The sequence below is a fragment of the Chelonia mydas genome, chromosome 11 (assembly GCF_015237465.2).
Source record: "Chelonia mydas isolate rCheMyd1 chromosome 11, rCheMyd1.pri.v2, whole genome shotgun sequence".
Taxonomy (NCBI): Eukaryota; Metazoa; Chordata; order Testudines; family Cheloniidae; genus Chelonia; species Chelonia mydas.
In genome coordinates, this window is record NC_051251.2 from 8283528 (window position 1) to 8305569 (window position 22042).

The following is a 22042-nucleotide window of genomic DNA, read 5'->3' on the forward strand; positions in this document are numbered from 1 at the left end:
TCCTCCTTAAATGAGGAATTGATCATCAGCAATGGACTTTCCCACTGTCCTTCACCTGCCAAGCAGAACATGGGTCCAAAATACAGATTATGGAATGAAGCTTTCCCAATACCTCTAGTACTAAGATTGGAGATGTAGCCATTTGTTCCTAGGATATACTTTTTTCCTCATGGATGACTATATCTGAGTCAGAAACCAAAAAAAAATTATTGGTAAAATCATGAGAAATTTCCTTTAAACAGCAACTTGATTAAGCTACCTAGAGGCAACAATTGAATTAACCAGGCCATCTACCACCTGTAACAGATACGTTGTGGATATTGTTTCTTTACCTTCACGCAGGTATGGCATAACTATTCAGAACATCTTTGATGCAGTTGTTCAGCTTTGGTATAAGATTCCTTCCACCAACATTAGAACCATCTTTCCCCTCAGATACATCTGTCACTGGACATCCAAAAACTAGAGTGACCTGTGAGAACGAAGCTGGGGAATAGGGTTCCTAGGAGTCACAGTATCAGTAGATGAGAACAAAATTATTTGGAAAGTTCTCCCAAACTGAATAGAGTGATCTGTTGATGTAACATTGTTCTTCTGCACAGCCCTTGGGGAAATATTCAGATTCATTAATCTTTGATGGTAGACCATCAAAACAGGTTGCTTGCCCCAAAAGGAAAGGTAATATTTGTATTGTGGGCAGCACCTAGGAGCCCCACACACAGACGTATTCCCTGGCATCAGTCTGTAGGGGTACCATCTCCATAAATCCAATTCAAGTACCTCATCCATCCATCTAATTGAGATTTATGATTAAATCATCTGTCTAGGATTTTACACTGTGCCTATCACTGTGGTGTCTGAGCACACTGTTGTATAATTTGTGTATCTGGGAAAGTATCTCCAATTCTGCTGACATATATAGGTTCCCTTATACTAATGATTGTTGTTCTTTGCATGCTGGTCCCTATGTGGAGTCCAAACATCGGTGCGCCAGGAGCTGGAACTGTTCATAATAGTGTGTGTTGACCTGCACATGCGTCGTGCATTGGCCATGTGGCGTTTCCATGACTTCAGCTCTAGTTCCCTCTTACCATTGCATAGCCAGGGTAGAAACCCCTGTTCCTTGTGCTTCTAGCCTGATTAGTAGTACTTTGTTTTCCCTCTTTTTGCCTTGTATATAGTTAGTTTATTTTATAGTCGTAGTTAGTTGTCCATTTTAGATAGTTAAGTGTTCCTTGTTGGAATTTTCTCCTTTGTGGGACCCTGTAGTGGGGTGGTTACCCGCTCCTGCCCTGTAGGGCTTAAAAGTCAGCCCTGGACTAGGCTGATTGGGGGAATGGCTGCAGCTGGGCCACGCCCCAGTCAGGCTGCAGCTGGGCCTGTAAAGGGGCTGCTTGGCTGAAGCTTAGCCAGAGTGTGTCTCTGCATTCAGAGAGGGAAGGGCCTGGCTGCAGGGACCTGAGGGAATACCTAGATTGGGGCAGGGCTGAGGGGAAAAGGCCTTCGGAGCAGGGGCTCTCCGGCCTGGAAACCCCCAGGCTGTGAAGCCTAGGTTAGGGCCTATTAGATATGAGGATTGCCAGGGGGCAGCCCATGGGTAGACAGAGGCAGCAGGTCCGAACCCCCTCGCCCGTGATGAGTGGCTGATACACTGCAGTCTGCCCCGGGGAGTGGGGCTAAGCGATGACTGGCAGTAGCCAAGACTGAGGCGAGGTGGGGATAGTGGGTGGGGGTTCCCCGGGGAGGGGAGACCCTCAGGGATTGTTGGGGTTTACTGCCAGGGGGCAGCACCCCAGTGGGAGGAGGCACCAGGTCCTGGGAGGGACTGGGGCCGGCGGTAAGGTGGATCACCAGGCGGCAGAGGGCTCTCCAGAGGCTGACGACCTAATTCCCAAGGACAACCAGCAGGAGGCGCCGCCGGGTGAGTCCAGCTCTATTACAGACCCTCTCTTCTGGCCTGGGTACTATGCGCAGGCAAGCTGGCTTTAAGTACTGTGGTTTGTGCCCTCACTCCTTCTCTGTAAGCATCGAGCACCAACACTGCCTTTATTATTTGGACAAAGCCCACATTGCCGCTCGCTGCTCCAGCTGCCACTACTTTCCGTCCTGGACTCAAGAAGCTCTGGAGCTTCATCTCTGAATGTTCCTCATGGAAGAAGCAATGCAGCCACATGCCCCTTCAGATCCGGGACCGGTAGATCTGTCAGAACTACTGCCAGCACCAGCAGCGGGCGCTTTTCCCTGCCCTTCCCACTCAGAATCAGCAGCACCGGCACCACCATGAGTTGGATGCACACTCATGGGCACAAGGGTAGATCCCCGATGAGGACAGCCGCCAAATGCAGTGTTACCTCCCTGAGCTTCATGAGGTTGGGTGAAAAGTCGCAGGTCAACTCTGAGGTTCCCACTCTGCAGAAGCCTGGTTCAGAGTATAAGTCGAATGCCGGCACCGCCCCTCAGCCATGGTGACAGTACCGCCACCATCACCTCCAGTGCCATCCACACCATCGGAACCATCTGGTCTGTCCCACCTGGTCCTGCGCACTCCAGGACGCTTGTTCCCCCCGACACCGACAGCTGAACTGCTGCTGCGCTTCTCTGGCTCTCCTCAGCATTCCACACAGCCAGTCGTCCTTGGCTCTCCATCTCCGACCACGGACCTTCTCCTTCTTATGGATTGCCCTCCCTCGCTCCACCCCACGCTGACATCTCCACCGACGGCCCCTCCTCTATCAGATCCATCTTTATAGTCAGACTGGTCCTCTGAACAGGACACAGCCTTCTCGCCAGCTCACTCCTACAGCCCGGATCCCTGCTGCCAACCCTATCTGCCTCACTGTATCTCAGCAGCCATCTCATGGCTCGCCTACCCTTGGGTACCGCCCATGCTGGGCAACCCCTATGCTGGCCATACTGGTCTGCCTGGGACCTGTGCTGCCACTGTGGCCTCTCCTCACGCCCACAGTACCAACCATCTTCACCTTCTGCCGACCCTCCTTCTGTCTATGAGAATCCCCATGAAGCCTCCAGTCTTCCAGCACCCTCTGTACCATTGGTTCCAGTAGCTCCCTCTGTCCCGACTGGGGCTTCTTCGTCTCCTGATGATGCCATCATCTCACCTGCACTCTCACCTCTGGATGACCATGCCCAATAACAGGACCTTCTCTGCCGTATGGCGATGGCCCTCAGTCTCCCCATGGAAGATGTCCAGGACCACCACGATCAGTTCCTAGACATTCTGTTGCCTGCTGGGCCCTCCCGAACTGCCTTGCCCCAACACTATGCCATTCTCCAACTGGCACAAGCAGTTTGGCACACCCCAGCATCCTGCGCCCCCACTAGAAAACGGGTGAGCATAGGTACTTCATTCCAGCTAAGTGTACAGACTTTCTATTCTCCCACCCTCCTCCAAACTCCTTGGTAGTCTAGGTGGCCACAGATGTGCTCACCAGCAACATCTCCATTCCCCATACGCACCCAGACTCGGCAGCAAAAAAGCTCAACCTTATTGGCCTTAAGGTCTATTCCTCCGTGGCCTTCAATTCTGCATTGCCAGTTACCAGAGCATTCTGGCAAAATAGGACTTCCTGTTCTACCCAAAAGTTGCGGACTTTCAAGCCTTCCTGCCCCCTGATAAACAGTGGGTATTCACTAGTGTGCTGGGGAGCCTATGGTGCCATGGCCCAGGGCCTCTAGTCACACCGTGAGGTGAGGATGCGTATCAACATTCTCGAACCATGTGCTATTTGCTTAGCTTGCCGGACCTTCTGCCACTTCTCTGCCACGGCCATGTCCAAGTGTTATATGAGTGCTGCCACATTGTCGGACATGTCAACAAGCAGGGTGGAGCCCGATCCCAGTTCCTCTGTGCGGAGGCCATCCTCCTTTAGAACTGGTGCCTCCGGCACAACATCACCCTCCATATGGTACACCACCTGGGGATGAACAACTCCCTTGCGGACCCACTCAGTCACTCCTTCCATGCAAAACAGAAATGAGAACTCCACAATCTCGTTCTCTGCTCCATCTTCCATGAGGGGCACTCCTCGATGGGAGTTCACCACATTGACCAACCACAAACTCCTCTTCTGCTCCAGGGGAGCCCTTGGTCCCGGTTCGCGGGGAGATGCCTTTCTCATTCTCTTGACCAGTGAGCTCTCTTACGCCTTCCTGCCCATTCTCCTGCTTCCCCAGATCCTACATAAAATCCACCAGGATTGAGGGACTGTTCACCTTGTGGCCCATGCTTGGCCATGCTAGTATTGGTTTCCAGACCACCTTCATCTCTCCACTGATTCTCCAGTTCCACTACCCTTGCTCCCTGATTTCCTCACTCAAGCCCACAGCCGCCTCCGGTACCCCAATCCCAGCCCTCTTCACCTCATGGCGTGGTATTTGGATGGAACTTGCACATGTTCTGCCCCCGTGCATGACGTCTTCATGCACAGTAGGCACCCATTTACCAGGGCTTGCTACCTTGCAAAGTGGCCCTGCTTCAGTGCCTGAGCACAGTACCACAACCTCTGTTTTTATTTTGGTGGTCCTGGTTTACCTTCTCCATCTTTGTCGCTCAGACCTCGCTCACTCCTCTGTTCAAATATACCTAGCGGCACTCAGTGCCTTCCTCCCACCTGTGGATGGGTTCTCCATTTTCATGCATCCACCTACTGCCCTCTTCCTCCATGGTCTCCTCAACATTTTCCCCTCGGTGGGAAAAACCGACCCCCTCCTGGAACGTCAACCTTGTTCTCTCCACCCTCACTAAGCCGCCCTTTGAACCCCTGTTGATTTGCTCCATTTCTCACCTCTCTGAAGGTGGTGACCTTGGTTGCCAACTCCTCCACACAATGCGTCAGCAAACTGGCAGCTGTGATGGCAGACCCACCTTTCACCATGACAAGGTCTCCCTATGCCTTCACCCCAAATTCCTTCCCAAAGTAGCCTCCTCATTTCACCTCAACCAGAGTGTACACTTACCGATCTTCTACCTTAAGCTACATGCCTCCAACAAGGAGTGCATGCTACTCTCTCTTGATGTACGCCAAGGACTGGTCTTTTACCTCCAATACGCCTGAGCCTTCCATGCCACCCCTTGCCTCTTCATCGCCATCGTGGCCACGCTCTTTCCTCGCAACATCTTTCCCACTGGGTCTCCCGCTGCATTACTGACTGCTATGCACTCTCTGGTGTTCTCCCGTCCCCTCCATGGGTCACAGCCCACTCCACACAGGCTCATGCAACCACATCCGCTTTGCTTGAGAGCATCCCGTGGCAGGATATTAGTAGAGCGGCCACTTGGTCCTCCATTGACACCTTTACCGATCGTTGTGTCCTAGCCCCTGCAACGGCAGATGTGGCTGTTGGCTACACTGTCCTCCTCCCAGCTCCATGGATCTGTTTAGTGACAGTGGGATTAAATCTTAAAGTTAGTGAACTGTGTTAAATGGTGTGGTGGTCCCTCGCTCTCAAGCGGGGAGGGAGGCCACTCCACCTTGCTGTATCAGGCAGCAGCACTCAGGCTCATGTCTCGCTGGCGGGGCTGAGCTGTAAGAAGTCTATAGCTCTGTAACCGCCTAGCAGAGGCAAACAAGCAGTAACAGTCGGATGCTCTCGCCCCTTTGGGTGGGGCAGAGCAGTCTTTAGATGGCAGTCCTGGCAACTCCTCCCCAGGGTCGGCAGCAGACTGGAGAGGTCTGTCTCCTTCTGTAGCTCCTACCCAACTGAGATTCAGGCCCGTTTCTTTATACTTCCTGTCCCGCCCTGATACTTCCGGCGAGGGGGTGGGAGGTGGGAGGGATTGGGTCTGGCTCCGCCCACCAGTGGGAGGGTAGTGGTCCCTCTCTCTCAAGTCCAAAGGGAGGCCACTCCGCCTCCCTACAAATGGCTGTTCCTTTTAATGGAGATGAAAACTCATCCACTGAGGCATCCAGATTCAGGATTCTACTGAACTTTCAAAGGCCATACAAGCATTTAGAATGGTTTGGTGGTTTACCTCCTTCCGTCATTAGAAGTTATTTTGAATAATGTCAGTAATTAAAGTGATGCAGAAGAAAAATTAAATCAATAGCTAAAATATTTCAGATTATACCTAAAAGTTATCTAGGAGAGATTGTGTAGAGTTAGACATAGAGGTATTGAAAATTAGCACTCAGGTCAGAAACCAAAAAGCCACAGCATCGAAGAGCTCATGCTGCAGTGTGGTAACTTTTTCTTCGAAATTTCCCCAAAGAACAGGAAACGGAGGCAGCAAGCATAAGTGGGTGGGACTCTGAGGTTAGAACTGTTATTAAAATAAAATATTTGAAACTAAACTTTGCTGATAAACACTTCAGTTGTCTATGATGGTAGCAGAGAGTAGTATTCCAAGAGATTCGAACCTGAGTACAGTAAATAAGGTGAGTTTTTTTTCTTGAGTGATACTGTTTTTAGATTAAAAAAACCCTGAGCTTTCTTCTTTTAGAGAGAGTTGTATTAATCTGTTGCAGCCTATAAAGTGTTAAGGAAGGTTTTCAAAGTTTAGTATCTACAAATTAGGTGGTTTAGAGCAATATTGTTTTGAAAAGATAAAAGAATTATTGATATCATTAAGTACTAGAATGCACTGTCTCCTTTTTAAAATGAATGGTTTAAGCACACTAATGAATGTGAAACAGTCCCTGTAACTCTGTGTGGTAAATGTTCAAATTCTTAGCTGCAATGAAGCATCAAGTTCTTCTAATCCAAAATTTCATATAACTTCTTTGTTTTTAGTTTGTAAAATCTCACTCTGTTTTTGTAATTTCCATCTATTAGTTTTCTATAGCTTTTTTCAGAGCATCATAATTAAGTTCATTTTTATTTTGGACAAAAATAGTATTTTTTTCTTAGTTTTAACTTTTATGCCAAGCTCATTTTTGAAGACCTTTTACTGTACTAGCTTGAAAGCAAGGTGTGTTGGTGTTAATTACATGTAGACTGAATTTTAATACCTTATTTAGTTCTATAAAAAGCATCTCAGCAAATCCTATTAATACCAGTTAGTATGTCATCCGAATTGTTTTACTAACGTAAATAACAGAAATGTTAAATAATGTCATAATTACCATAAGGGAATCTTTCCCTGCTGTGGTAAAAACAGGAAATAAGGCATGATAAATCCATATTGAAAGTGCTTATATTTTCCTCATGAAATCTTACCTTACTTCAGGAGTGGATTTACCCCGAAACATGCCATGCCATAGCACAGGGCCCCAACCACAGGGGGCCCCAAAACATAAGCATGGGAACTAGCAGTGCAGGGGGGCTGCAGCATCCCCACGTTTTATGCGGGGCTCCGCTGCTGCCCAGGTTCCAGGCTGCCGCCCCGGGCTCTGCAGGTTTCGCTGCTGCCACCCCGCACCCAGGCCTCTGCCGGCTCTGCTGCCTCCCCCCGCCCGGGGTCCCGGCTGCCACCCCGCGCCCAGGGCTCTGCAGGCTCTGCTGCCTCCCCCCGCCCGGGGTCCTGGCTGCCACCCCGCTCCCAGGGCTCTGCCGGCTCTGCTGCCTCCCCCCACCCAGGGTCCCGACTGCCGCCCCGCGCCCAGGGCTCTGCAGGCTCTGCTGCCTCCCCTGGCCCAGGGTCCCGGCTGCCACCCCGCGCCCAGGGCTCTGCCGGCTCTGCTGCCTCCCCTGGCCCAGGGTCCCGGCTGCCACCCCGCGCCCAGGGCTCTGCCGGCTCTGCTGCCTCCCCCCACCCAGGGTCCCGGCTGCCACCCCGCGCCCAGGGCTCTGCAGGCTCTGCTGCCTCCCCCGGCCCGGGGTCCCGGCTGCCACCCCGCGCCCAGGGCTCTGCCGGCTCTGCTGCCTCCCCCGGCCCGGGGTCCCGGCTGCCACCCCGTGCCCAGGGCTCTGCCGGCTCTGCTGCCTCCCCCGGCCCGGGGTCCCGGCTGCCACCCCGCGCCCAGGGCTCTGCAGGCTCTGCTGCCTCCCCCGGCCCGGGGTCCCGGCTGCCACCCCGCGCCCAGGGCTCTGCAGGCTCTGCTGCCTCCCCCGGCCCGGGGTCCCGGCTGCCACCCCGCGCCCAGGGCTCTGCCGGCTCTGCTGCCTCCCCCGGCCCGGGGTCCCGGCTGCCACCCCGCGCCCAGGGCTCTGCCGGCTCTGCTGCCTCCCCCCGCCCAGGGTCCCGGCTGCCACCCCGCGCCCAGGGCTCTGCCGGCTCTGCTGCCTCCCCCCGCCCGGGGTCCCGACTGCCGCCCCGCGCCCAGGGCTCTGCCGGCTCTGCTGCCTCCCCCCACCCAGAGTCCCGACTGCCGCCCCGCGCCCAGGGCTCTGCCGGCTCTGCTGCCTCCCCCCACCCAGAGTCCCGGCTGCCGCCCCGCGCCCAGGGCTCTGCAGGCTCTGCTGCCTCCCCCGGCCCGGGGTCCCGGCTGCCACCCCGCGCCCAGGGCTCTGCAGGCTCTGCTGCCTCCCCCGGCCCGGGGTCCCGGCTGCCACCCCGCGCCCAGGGCTCTGCAGGCTCTGCTGCCTCCCCCGGCCCGGGGTCCCGGCTGCCACCCCGCGCCCAGGGCTCTGCAGGCTCTGCTGCCTCCCCCGGCCCGGGGTCCCGGCTGCCACCCCGCGCCCAGGGCTCTGCTGCCTCCCCTGGCCCGGGGTCCCGGCTGCCACCCCGCGCCCAGGGCTCTGCAGGTCTGCTGCCTCCCCCCGCCTGGGGTCCCGGCTGCCACCCTGCACCCAGGGCTCTGCAGGCTCTGCTGCCTCCCCCCGCCCGGGGTCCTGACTGCCGCCCCACGCCCAGGGCTCTGCAGGCTCTGCTGCCTCCCCCGGCCCGGGGTCCCGGCTGCCACCCCGCGCCCAGGGCTCTGCCGGCTCTGCTGCCTCCCCCGGCCCGGGGTCCCGGCTGCCACCCTGCACCCAGGGCTCTGCAGGCTCTGCTGCCGCCCCGCGCCCAGGGCTCTGCCAGCTGCCGCCCCGCGCCCAGGGCTCTGCCGGCTCTGCTGCCTCCCTCCACCCAGAGTCCCGGCTGCCGCCCCGCGCCCAGGGCTCTGCGGGCTCCTCTGCTGCCACCCTGCACGCAGGGCTCTGCGGGCTCTGCTGCCGCTCGAGGTCCCGGCAGCCGCCCCGCACCCACGGCTCTGCAGGCTCCGCTGCTGCCCCACGCCTGGGGTCCTGGCTGCTGCCCCACGCCACTTAACGTTAAAACATATTGTTAGGAGCACAGTGGAGCCCTGCATAAAACATGGGGGTGCTGCAGCACTCTTCCCTCCCTTCCCCCGCCCCGGCACCCAGGGCCGTCGATGGGGGCGGAGGGGTGGGGGAAGGGGGAGCTGCCCCAGGGCCCGGCTATTTAAAAGGGTCCAGGGCTCCTGGCTGCTGCAGTTGCAGCAGCTGGAGCCCCAGGCCCTTTAAATTGCTTCCAGAGCTCCGGACGGCGCAGCCCGAGCAGCAGTGAAGGTCTGGCTCGGGGAGGCTAGCCCCTAGTCCAGCCCCTTGCCCAGGGGTCCAGCAGTTCTGTCGGATTCCTGCTCGCACCCCTAGTTCCCGCACCTATGGTCCCGACTGACGCCCCGTGGCCCACACCCAGCTCTGGACCCACGCCTGGGGTGGACATGGGTCTGGCTTCCTTTTTATTGGCTGGGTCCCTGACAGGGGCCCCGGAAATGAAGCTGCACACAGGGCCCCACTAACTCTAAGTCTGCCACTGTCTTACTTTATCTTTCTACCTCCCATGGTCTTTGGATTTTTATGAGAGAACTTCCAAAATTTTGTTGTGTAATTTGTGTAATTTTGCAATTATCTGATACAATTTCAGATCAATTATTTACTTCATTCTTCTAGATCCCCAAGTAAACCCTTGGCACGGAAATTGATGAGTGGGATGGACTGGGAGGTAGTGAGTAGGAATTCATTGTCTGATGACAGGTTAGAAACACAGAGCCTACCATCACGATCTCCACCTGGAACCCCAAATCAGTAAGTAGAGTGGAGTATCCTTTCTGCAGTCGTCATTGCCTGTTCACCTCTTATTTGTCAGTTATCCCTGTTCATTACCAAAATAAAGTTGTTTGTTTCACAAGGGAGTTTTTACAAACTAGCTCTTAACATCCCTTGATGTGGAATTCAATGTTCTAAATTTTATTTTTGCTGACATTCTTTGGTATATAATAATTCCAGATGCATCTCAAAAGCATCCAATCTTTAAAAAGTGTAACATTTGGCACTCAGTACCATAAGAGTTTGAGGAGTTTCCCCAGACTTTTTCTTGCATGACAGCTAACAGCTGGATTATAATTGCAGTATACTGAATATATCTGAGAGTGCGAACAGAGCATGTGAGATAATAATTATGGCTTGAAGAGATGACATTAATAAAACCTTCAGCTGTATAATTATTTTATTCAGGAATCATTTTAGAACTTAACTTTTTGGTTCAGTAATACAGTACCTCTTGTAAACGTATTCCAGGTCTAGGCTATAAAAAATGCCAGTGGGTTAATTTCCCTATTTTTCTGCATTTCTTTTGTTCCCTGCAAAATTTATTTTTCAAACATCATGAAGCTTTCTTGTTTTCTGTTTACGATAAATGAAAAACATTCTTGATTTTTTTTACGAAATAGGAAAGCAGTTCTTTAAGTGTGCTGAAAGTGATGCTGAATGAGAGCTATCCAGTTCTGTATTGCATAAACGGTGATTTCTCATTGAGAGTCTCTCGTCTTTAGAACAGTTATTTCAAAGAGTGTTATGCAAATATCTGAAACATTTTACATTTAAAATATTGGTTTCTTAATAATGCTTAGATTCTATAAAGCACTTTTCACCCATAGATCTTAAGGCATTCAAAAATGAAGGTGTACTTGTGGCACCTTAGAGACTAACCAATTTATTTGAGCATGAGTTTTCGTGAGCTACAGCTCACTTCATCGGATGCATACTGTGGAAACTGCAGAAGACATTATATACACAGAGACCATGAAACAATACCTCCTCCCACCCCACTCTCCTGCTGGTAATAGCTTATCTAAATTGATCATCAAGTTGGGCCATTTCCAGCACAAATCCAGGTTTTCTCACCCTCCGCCCTCCCCCCCCACAAACTCACTCTCCTGCTGGTAATAGCCCATCCAAAGTGACCACTCTCTTCACAATGTGTATGATAATCAAGGTGGGCAATTTCCTGCACAAATCCAGGTTCTCTCACCCCCTCACCCCCCTCCAAAAACCACACACACAAACTCACTCTCCTGCTGGTAATAGCCTATCCAAAGTGACCACTCTCCCTACAATGTGCATGATAATCAAGATGGGCCATTTCCAGCACAAATCCAGGTTTTCTCACCCCCCCCCCTTTTCCCCAAAAACACACACACACACACAAACTCACTCTCCTGCTGGTAATAGCTTATCCAAAGTGACCACTCTCCCTACAATGTGCATGATAATCAAGGTGGGCCATTTCCAGCACAAATCCAGGTTTTCTCACCCCCCCCCCCGCCCCCGTACACACACAAACTCACTCTCCTGCTCGTAATAGCTCATCCAAAGTGACCACTCTCCCTACAATGTGCATGATAATCAAGGTGGGCCATTTCCAGCACAAATCCAGGTTTTCTCACCCCCTGTGGGGGGAGGGGCGGGAGGGGGGGAGAAAACCTGGATTTGTGCTGGAAATGGCCCAACTTGATGATCACTTTAGATAAGCTATTACCAGCAGGAGAGTGGGGTGGGAGGAGGTATTGTTTCATGGTCTCTGTGTATATAATGTCTTCTGCAGTTTCCACAGTATGCATCCGATGAAGTGAGCTGTAGCTCACGAAAGCTCATGCTCAAATAAATTGGTTAGTCTCTAAGGTGCCACAAGTACTCCTTTTCTTTTTGCGAATACAGACTAACACGGCTGTTACTCTGAAAAATGAAGGTAAGTATCAAAAGACCCATTTTTCAGATGGGACAACTGAGGCAGGAAGTTGAAGTGTGACTGTCATGGGGTCACACAGTAAGGTTGGTGACTGTGTTAGGAATAGAATCCAGGGGTGAAATCCTGGCCCTGTTTAAGTTAATTAGAGTTCTTCCATTGACTTCAGTAGAGCCAGGATTTCACCACAGGTCCTCTTGACTGCCAGTCTGTCCACTGGATCATGCTATTATAAGCAGAACTCCTTTCTTTAAAGTATTCCTGGCATGTTTTATGACCTTCAGTATTTATGGCAAGAGAGGGTTTTTTACCCATTTTATGAACTGATAAATAAGCCATTCTTCATAATATCTCTGATTTGGTTATTATTTAAGTATTTGTTGAAATAATAGAAAGATTTTGAGAATTTGAAATAATGGAAATGAAAAAAAAATGAATGAGAGAAAATGAATTAATGGAATTACAATTCACTGTTTAAAATTCTTCAGTAAAATTACCTATATGAATATATGCTTACATTTAGAAGGAAAGTAAATAATTTTTTTAAAATTGTACATTTACAGTTATAGGACAGTGCAGATTAAAAGTATCAATCTTGGAGAATTTTCTAACTGCTTAATTATTCTTTTCCTATTTAGTCGCAATTCTGCATTTACTCAAGAGGGAGCCCGTTTACGACCATCTTCAGTTGGACATTTAGTGGACCATGTAGTTCACACCTCACCAAGTGAAGTTTTTGCAAATCACAGATCTCCATCCTCCACCCAAGCTAATAGCATCATTCTGGAATCATCACCGTGAGTTCAGCCATTATTAATATATTATTACTATAGCACATTGAGGCCCTGATAGAGATAGTCCCTACCTTTGAGAGTTTATTTAGTTCCCTTTAATCTTTATCAATAAAGCCCAGGTCCAGAAAACGTTAATTTATAAATAACTATTTTTAGGGGGCATTAATATAGATCTGGTAAAAAGATAGTTGCCAGAGTAAGTGCCCATAATTCAGCCATTAAAATGGAGTAGGATTTTACTCATTTCTTAATTTTATTCAGTGCCTATAGATAGGCTTGGTGGAGTTATGCAAGTATCATTCTGTATGTGTATATAAGATATTTTTTGCAAAAAGGAAAGAATGCATGATTTTGTGGTCTGATGTAAAGGTTTTAGTGGCATGGATTTGGAAATGTTGCATTATTTTCAGGGGCCAAAAATTGTATTCTCTCTCTCATATTTAAAAGATTTAAAAAAAAAAAAAAAAATATTGGTGCAATTTTCGCTATCTGTGCCTAAATCTCAACTTTACTGTGAGTCCAATTATACAGAGCTCAGATGAAGAAGGAAACTAATATATTACACACCAGAAAAATGACACACAGTAATTTACCTATAGATAAGTGTCACAGGAACCTTCCATTTTCACTGGTATAAGGCACATTTTTCTAGTTTTTCATGGTCACAAATTACCTGTCACTGAGCAGAACTAGTTATCATTCATGCTGGGGCCCAAAGGCTATTTTTGGTGGGGAATTCTGTATTTTGGGAAAATAGGAAAAATTTACATGTTTATTTTAAAACAAAGAAGTGGTTGTTTGAAGTTGTTCATAGGTTTCAAATGTTAGAAATTTTGATGGAACTGGATTAATGGGCAGAGTGCAAATAAAATGGTAGAAGGTGCGTAATAAATGCTATTTCTCTCTCTCGTATCACCACCAAATCTATTTCTATGTAGATAAATTGAACACTTGATGTGGTATAAAATAATTGTCGTCATAATTTTGGGATGAGTCAGTAAACAAGCAAATTGTGCAGATTATCTCCAAGAGAAACCTGTAAAACATTTATAACACACCGTCATGTATTTTATCTATGCCTTAGGTGTCTCAGAAAATCTGCTTTAGGATTTTTTTTGTTTTTAGACAGTGTTTAAGAAGTTGTATGTGGACTTTCTGTTGTATCTCTTTGCCTGGAACCTTACTTACTAGCAGCCCAACTGTTCAGGGCTGTTTTGGAGAGAGAAATTAAAAGTAATAAATGTAAAACACCTCTTATAGTGACCTCATAAAGCATTTATAAGACACAAAATTCTCACAACTTTAATAGCTGATATATCTTGCCTTTACACTGTTAGAATAAAGAAAAGGAGTACTTGTGGCACCTTAGAGACTAACCAATTTATTTGAGCATGAGCTTTCGTGAGCTACAGCTCACTTCATCGGATGCATACTGTGGAAACTGCAGAAGACATTATATACACAGAGACCATGAAACAATACCTCCTCCCACCCCACTCTCCTGCTGGTAATAGCTTATCTAAAGTGATCATCAAGTTGGGCCATTTCCAGCACAAATCCAGGTTTTCTCCCCACCTCCCGCCCCTCCCCCCACAGGGGGTGAGAAAACCTGGATTTGTGCTGGAAATGGCCCACCTTGATTATCATGCACATTGTAGGGAGAGTGGTCACTTTGGATGAGCTATTACGAGCAGGAGAGTGAGTTTGTGTGTGTACGGGGCGGGGGGTGAGAAAACCTGGATTTGTGCTGGAAATGGCCCATCTTGATTATCATGCACATTGTAGGGAGAGTGGTCACTTTGGATAGGCTATTACCAGCAGGAGAGTGAGTTTGTGTGTGTGGTTTTTGGAGGGGGGTGAGGGGGTGAGAGAACCTGGATTTGTGCAGGAAATTGCCCACCTTGATTATCATACACATTGTGAAGAGAGTGGTCACTTTGGATGGGCTATTACCAGCAGGAGAGTGAGTTTGTGGGGGGGGAGGGCGGAGGGTGAGAAAACCTGGATTTGTGCTGGAAATGGCCCAACTTGATGATCACTTTAGATAAGCTATTACCAGCAGGAGAGTGGGGTGGGAGGAGGTATTGTTTCATGGTCTCTGTGTATATAATGTCTTCTGCAGTTTCCACAGTATGCATCCGATGAAGTGAGCTGTAGCTCACGAAAGATCATGCTCAAATAAATTCCTTAGTCTCTAAGGTGCCACAAGTACTCCTTTTCTTTTTGCGAATACAGACTAACACAGCTGTTACTCTGAAACCTGTCATTATGCAAAGTGTTAGAATAAGTATTGGCAATCTCTTCTTCCTAATAATATAAAACTCCCATTTTTAATCCTGCCAGAACCTGACTTCAAAGGTATCTGACTTCAGACAGTGACATTTTAATGTCTGTTGTTGCTGTGTGATATTCATATTATGGTAGTGGCCTATGAGGGTTCTATTGTGGTAGGTGCTGTACAGAGGGAGATGTGGTTCCTGCTCCAAAGAGTTTGTAATGTAAGATGAAGAGCAGCGTACAAAAAGTGGTCAAGAGTGCCACAATGTAATATTAACAACTTTTTATATAAATATACATATTTGCTCTATATTTTTGTCTTGGTAGTAATGTGATTACTAGCTTTCTCAAACTACCCCTTACTCTATTTGTTAAATAGCTGATTTCTTGCAAGCGTCACCACAGAAGTGAGTCTTGAAAAGCCTTCTAGGAAAGGGTCGTGGCTTTGCAGATCAGTTCAGGCATGGATGTTCCTTGTATAAAATGTGGCATGGAAGAAAGTGGAAAGATGTGTTTGAGAGAAGCAGAAAAGCTACTACTAGACAAAGACTGAATTTTGTCTGAATGGGATGTGCAAAGCTGGGACATAGTCAAATATATAATATACCTACGACACAGCGACTTATGTAGACATGGCCTTAGACACCTTAGCAAGCTTTCAGCGGCACAGCTGTACCATTGCAGTTGCGCCACTGTAAAATCACTCGTGTAGCCGCTTTATGCCGATGGGAGAGAGCTCTTCCATCAACATAATAAAACCGCTTCCATGAGCTCTCCTGCTGACATAGCAATGTGTACACTACAACTTATGCCGGCGAAACTTACGTTGCTCAGGAGGGTGGTTTTTCACATCCCTGCGCGACATAAGTTTTGCCCACACAAATTGTAGTGAAGACATGGCATAAGTCCCATTTTAAAACATGTAGTTTGTCACCTGAGTGACATACGTCACTTTTAAAGATAGAACCTAGGCTCCTGAGTCATTTATGCGCTTTTGAAAATTTTACCTCCTTGTTTCTTTGAAGTGTCAAAATGTTACTGATTCTGGATTTGATAATGATAAAAGGATAGAGATCATCGTTTAAAAAAAAATCTGTGGACAGAAAGTTAACTTTAAACTACTTAGCACCAAATTAATGTCCGGGTAACATGTGGCAGAGCACTTCTATGCGTTAAATACAGGGTGTATATACAATACAAATGAGCTTTTTATGTTTAAAATAAAAAGTTCTTTGGACTGTAAACTGTGAGAGCTTAAAGTTAGGGAACTAAGAGAACTATACCTCTCAGGACCCTTGTAGCATTAAGCCTGTTTATATCTGCAGTATTCTAGAGGAGATGCCTTGCATTACTTATGGATTCAGTTCATTTTAATTTGCAGAGTACACTTTTCACTGCCAGAAAAGTTTATTCTTTAGTGTGCTGTTTTAAGCAAATAAAACTAGTGGGTTTGCTGAATTGTTCTGATCACTTTTATGATGGAATATTTCCAATAACAGATATTGAGATCACTGAACTCATTTAGGTTGACTCTTTTACCAGGAGTGAAAAGTCTGTAAATAAGATGCATCTCAGTGCATGTAAGTGCTGAAAAGTTTTTAAATAAAATTAAATCTAGTTCCAAAGCTAGAGACTAAAGTATACCCTGATTCCTGTAGTATTTAGGGTCAATGAAGCTTTGATCTAGCTTACTTTATTGCAGACACAACTGGGCTATCAGCACAAATTACAGGTGTTTCCTATAATCTGGATAATAAACTTTCAAATCCTGCATTTAACATTCTGGCAACTTTTCCTTTTGACATGTGATCCTCAACAGCAAATAAAGGAAAGTATCTGTTGTAGAAAGGTGTTCATACTGAAGCACTCTGAATAACTGACATTTATTGAGACCATAGCAAATATTAAATATTGCTGTTTGTTCTCATATTCCTCTTGCTATTTCACAGTACGTTGTGATGTTTCTGATTTGTAATTTTGTAAGATAATTAAAATAATTTTTAAATTAAAACTAAATTAATTTTTAAAAGAACATAAGAATGGCCATACTGGGTCAGACTAAAGGTCCATGTAGCCCAGGATCCTATCTTCTGACAGTGGCCAATGCCAGGTGCCCCACAGGGAATGAACAGAACAGGTAATCGTAAAGTGATCCATCCCCTGTGTCCCATTCCCAGTTTCTGGCAAACAGAGGCTAGGGACACCATCCCTGCCCATCCTGGCTAATAGCCATTGATGGACATATCCTCCATGAATTTATCGAGTTCTTTTTTCAACCCTGTTATAGTCTTGGCCTTCACAACATCCTCTGGCAAGGAGTTCCACAGGTTGACACTGCGTTGTGTGAAAAAATACTTCCTTTTGTTTTTTTTAAACATGCTGCCTATTAATTTAATTTGATCTTATGTTATGAGAGCTAGTAAATAACACTTCTGTATTTACTTTCTCCACACCAGTCATGATTTTATAGATCTCAATCATATTCCCCCCTTAGTCGTTTCTTTTCCAAGCTGAAAAGTCCCAGTCTTATTAATCTCTCTTTATATGGCATCCATTCCATACCCGTAATCATTTTTGTTTCCTTTTTCCAATTCCAATATATCTGTTTTGAGATAGGGCGACCACATCTGCACAAAGTAATCAAGATGTGGGCTTACCATGGATTTATATAGAGGCAATATGATATTTGCTGTATTATTATCTATCCCTTTCTTAATGATTCCCAACTTTCAGTTTGCTTTTTTGACTGTCACTGCACGTTGAGTTGATGTTTTCAGAGAACTATCCACAATGACTCCAAGATCTCTTTCTTGAGTGGTAACAGCTAATTTATACCCCATCATTTTATATGTATAATTGGGATTGTTTCCCAATGTACATTACTTTGCATTTATCAACATTGAATTGCATCTGCCATTTTGTTGCCCAGTCACCCACCCCAGTTTTGAGAGATCCTTTTGTAGGCCTTCGTAGGCTGCCTGGGACTTGACTGTCTTGAGTAGTTTTGTATCATCTGCAAATTTTGCCACCTGACTGTTTACCCCTTTTTCTAGATCATTTATGAATATGTTAAATAGAACTGATCCCAGCACAGACCCCGGGGGACACCACTATTTACCTCTCTTCATTCTGAAAACTGACCATTTATTCCTTTCCTTTGTTTCCTGTCTTTTAACCAGTTACCAATCCATGACAGTACCTTCCCTTTTATCCCATGACTGCTTACGTTGCTTAAGAGTCTACAACTTTGTCAAAGGCTTTCTGAAAATCTAAATACACTATATCCACTGGATCCCCCTTGTCAACATGCTTGTTGACCCCTTCAAAGAATTCTAGTAGATTGGTGAGGCATGATTTCCCTTTACAAAAACCATGTTGACTATTCCCTCAACAAATTATGTTCATCTATGTGTCTGACAATTTTGTTCTTTGCTTTCATTTCAGCCAGTTTGCCCGGTACTGAAGTCAGGCTTACCAGCCTGTAATTGCCGGGGTCACCTCTGGAGCCCTTTTTAAAAATTGGTGTCATATTAACTATCCTCCAGTCATTTGGTACAGCAGCTGATTTAAGCGATAGGTTACAGACTACAGTTAGTAGTCCTGCAATTTCACATTTGAGTTAATTGAGAACTCTTGGGTGAATACCATCTGGTCCTGGTGACTTATTACTGTTCACTAATACATGACCAGTGTGTATTTTAATAAATTCATACTACAAATATGAAACTATTTCTGTTGGTATATTGAAATGCAGACCGGATATTTATATCAAATGCATGCAGTTTGTCAGTGTGGGTTTTTTTGTTTTGTTTTGTTTTATTATTATGCAAATTGCTCAACGTGGTAACACAGAGAGCTGCTTTGACTGCAAAATAGGCTGCTTTTGCTGTCATTGTCTAAGCATTCATAAGGAAATTCAGAGCTGACTGAGCAAATATAAAGCAATGAAGTTTTTGCCCCAGGCTTGATTGTTCGTTCTCACAATTCATGATGTTAATATATTACAGCTCTTTGCACTGTTGCTACTAAAGTGCTCATTTAAGTATCTTTTTTCAAACGTTTGCTGTTAGCTTATATCTTCCATAGGAAATTCTCAGTTTTCATTAACTCATATATGCAGACTGGTAGCCAAAAAGATCACCTTTTTGCTTTGTTCTTGGAATTATTTGTTTTTTTTAAACTTCTTAAAATTGTTAACTTTCAGAAGTTAACATTTACAGGAAAACATATCTTCTTGTCCATCACTTTAAAAAGATGAGTAAACTATGCCAGCCAGACTCTTCACTGAATAAATATTCAGACAAAAAGCTCTAAGTACAATAACGGGCCAGTGCCTAAATAATTTATAACTGCCTTAAAAGTTAATTAGTAAATGTTAGTAATCAGTTTTTCTCTCTCTACAAAAACTGGTGAAAGACTGTTTCCATTGCTGCTGTTGGAACTTTGCAGAGAGGGAAAAATAAAACACATGTTGCCCCTTCTGATAAAAGACAGAACAAGTTATCAAGTTCTTTGTGGAAATTACTATTAGGAAATATGCTTATTCAGTATGTTTTTATTTCCTGCTGTTATGAATCTCAGCTTCTACAGTCATTACAGTTTGAAGAAATAGTATGCAGGTTTTTTCAACCATCTTGCTAGTACAACAATTTTAATTTTGATAAAACTTGGAAGTTACGCATAAATATCTGTCAAATTGGTAGATATAAGATCCATTTAAATGTAGAAATAATTAATAAGTCTGCCAAGATGGGTGTCGACATGACTTAGGTTTAAGGTTTCTAATATTTTGTTTATACTTTTAAAGAATAGTCTTGTTTATTATATTTAAGGCCTTTCATTTTCTGTTTTGTTGGTTTGTTTTTATTAGGTTATTTAATTTCCCAGCAATTTATTGGGTTTTATTTAAAAATATTTAAAAATGGGAGAAAATCAATAAAAACCAAGAACTCATGGGGCATGAAGGGATATTCACCATGTGGCAGGTGAGGAAGACTTCCCCTCCCTGCTGTGGTTAAGCAGCCTGGTCTGCTGGGACCCAGCTCCCTGTCCTTCTCATTCTTTCTCCCCTCCCCCCAGTGCAAAGGTAGTGAACAATGCTGAAGGGCTGGGGTCAGAAGGGCAGCAAAAGACTGCACCCTGTGACTGTTGGTTCCCCTGCAAGGCAGTGCCCCCTCCCAACCTCAGCTATTCAGTGCAGCCCCATTTGCTTCCCCCGCACAGGCTCTGTCTGGCAGAAGAAGTAGATGGGGCTCTGTGCCCTAGGGACAGCAGCTGCCAGGGGTGAAAGTAACTGAGGACACTTACCGGGTGGTGGGGGTTGGGCTCCAGCGGGGGGGCTCTGGCCACCAGAAGGGGCGGGGCCTCTGGTGGAAGGGGCAGGGCTGGGGGGGTCAGCATCCTCCAGCCAGCCCTTCCATGCTGCGTGGTCCTTGCTGCCCGGGGCTCCCGCTGATTTAAAGGGCAGCAGCATCCGGAGCCCCAGGCCCTTTTAAATCGCCAGCCCCAGGACAGCTGCTCCCTTTGCCCCAGGCCCGGCGGCAGCTGGGGGGGGGGGGGGGGGGCACAAAAGGGGCAGGGATGTTAAAGCGCTACAGGGTCCTTTGCCACAGCAGCACTTTAATGTCCCCGCCCCTTTTGCCTCCCTTGTTGGCGGCCCTGCCGGTACGGACCCAGCCAACGGGGGGAAGGGGCAACGATGTTTAAAGCGCTGCTGCAGCAAAGGACTGTCCTTAAAGCGCTGCCGTGGCTTTATGTTGCTGTGCCCACCCCATCGGCGGCCCTGCTGGTAGGGTCCGTGCCGACAGGGGAGGCAAAAGGGGCAGGGAGCATTTTAATGTGGGCTGGGTATGGGCCGGTGCGGGTTCTTACTGGTACTCCGTACCGGCTCACTTTCACCCTGGCTGCTACAGTTACAGTTCTTGGCTTACGCAGGACTATGAGTCATCTTGTTGCTCCCTGCGTCCGGTGTGAGAGAGTTCGCTAACACCACCAGCCTTTCAGCCACTCTTCTCTGAGCAAGGGTGTGGGAACCTTCCCAAAACCTTCCCCGCCCCCTCTTTCCCTGAGGCCTGGTCCCCCGAGGCCCCTCCCCAAAGGGCCCACCTCTGCCCCCTCTTCCCTCAAAGGCCAAGCTGGAGCCAGGTTGGGGAGAGCCGGGTAGCTGTGGTGAGCTGGTGCGGCCTCCCCATTTCCGGCGCCACTGCCTCTGGGCTATGCAAACCCTGTTTTCACCTTGCAGTTTAACAGGTGCACCCTATCCCTGTTCCATTTGCACCATTCCCCTGTGATACCCAGTCCCTGAAAGAGGCTACTCAGAGAAGTCCCAGATCTTCTGCCCCGAAAGGAGCAGTGTGCCTCAGTTTACTAGTTTTACCTTAAACCACTACTCCTGTAAACCATACAGCACTTGTGAAATCTTATTTTAAATGACAAAGAAGGTTTATTTAAGAAAGAATAGAGATTTAACTAGAAACGAGAGTTTGATGGAAAGAAATGGTTCTTTAAGTAGTGTCCCTATGAGTGCTCCACTGTAGGTGCACTTGCATCCCTGCAGTGCAGATCGGAGAACTTTGACAGCACTGTCTGTTCGGCCCACACATGCGCTGTTTCCCCTACGCCCCTCAACATTGCACAGGCAAGCCCCTCTCAGTTCATTCATAACTGCCTCTGGCTAGAGACGGGGCTATTAGCTGTCCATTCATCGGATCGTTATTTCACTTTCAGCATTTCAGTGGTTAGTTAATCCTTTTTCTTTTAAAGTTGTAGAGCTTTCTTTATTTTCTCTTTCCTACCAAAAAAAACCCTACTTTATTTTCCCTTTTGTCTGGGGTTGCCCCAGCACAGAGTAAGCCTGGTTTACCGGGCTTTAAGAAGTTCCTCTCATGCAAGAAGGCCATCCCCGTAGTGGATAAACATTCCCTCTGTAACCGTTGCCCTGGGGAAAGCCATATTCCTCAAAACTATGGTCTCTGCCAACAACTCAAGCCCAGATCTTGGAAGGATAGAGAACTGAGACAAAAGCTCCTCCTTATGGAGGCAGCTCTTCAGCCCTCCCCGGATCTGTGCCAGGAGTCACCCAGACAGTGTGAATCTTCCCAGTAGC

General features: G+C 47.3%; 1 protein-coding gene and 1 long non-coding RNA gene across 10 annotated transcripts in view; one reads left to right on the plus strand and one right to left on the minus strand.

Moving 5' to 3' along the window:
- LOC119567377 overlaps nt 1–7371 on the minus strand; it is a 32247-nt gene extending 24876 nt beyond the window's left edge. Inside the window, exon 1 of the long non-coding RNA XR_005227393.2 lies at nt 7177–7371. This is a non-coding gene — a long non-coding RNA (uncharacterized LOC119567377). The remainder of the gene's footprint in view (nt 1–7176) is intronic.
- PTPN4 (protein tyrosine phosphatase non-receptor type 4) overlaps nt 1–22042 on the plus strand; it is a 227403-nt gene that overhangs the window by 164330 nt on the left and 41031 nt on the right. For 8 of the 9 annotated variants that reach the window (XM_037912711.2, XM_037912716.2, XM_037912710.2 and 5 more), the window contains 2 exons: nt 9793–9927; nt 12505–12663. In XM_037912711.2, the coding sequence (XP_037768639.1) occupies nt 9793–9927; nt 12505–12663 (294 nt within the window). The remainder of the gene's footprint in view (nt 1–9792; nt 9928–12504; nt 12664–22042) is intronic. The other variant, XM_043524927.1, reaches the window with a different exon arrangement.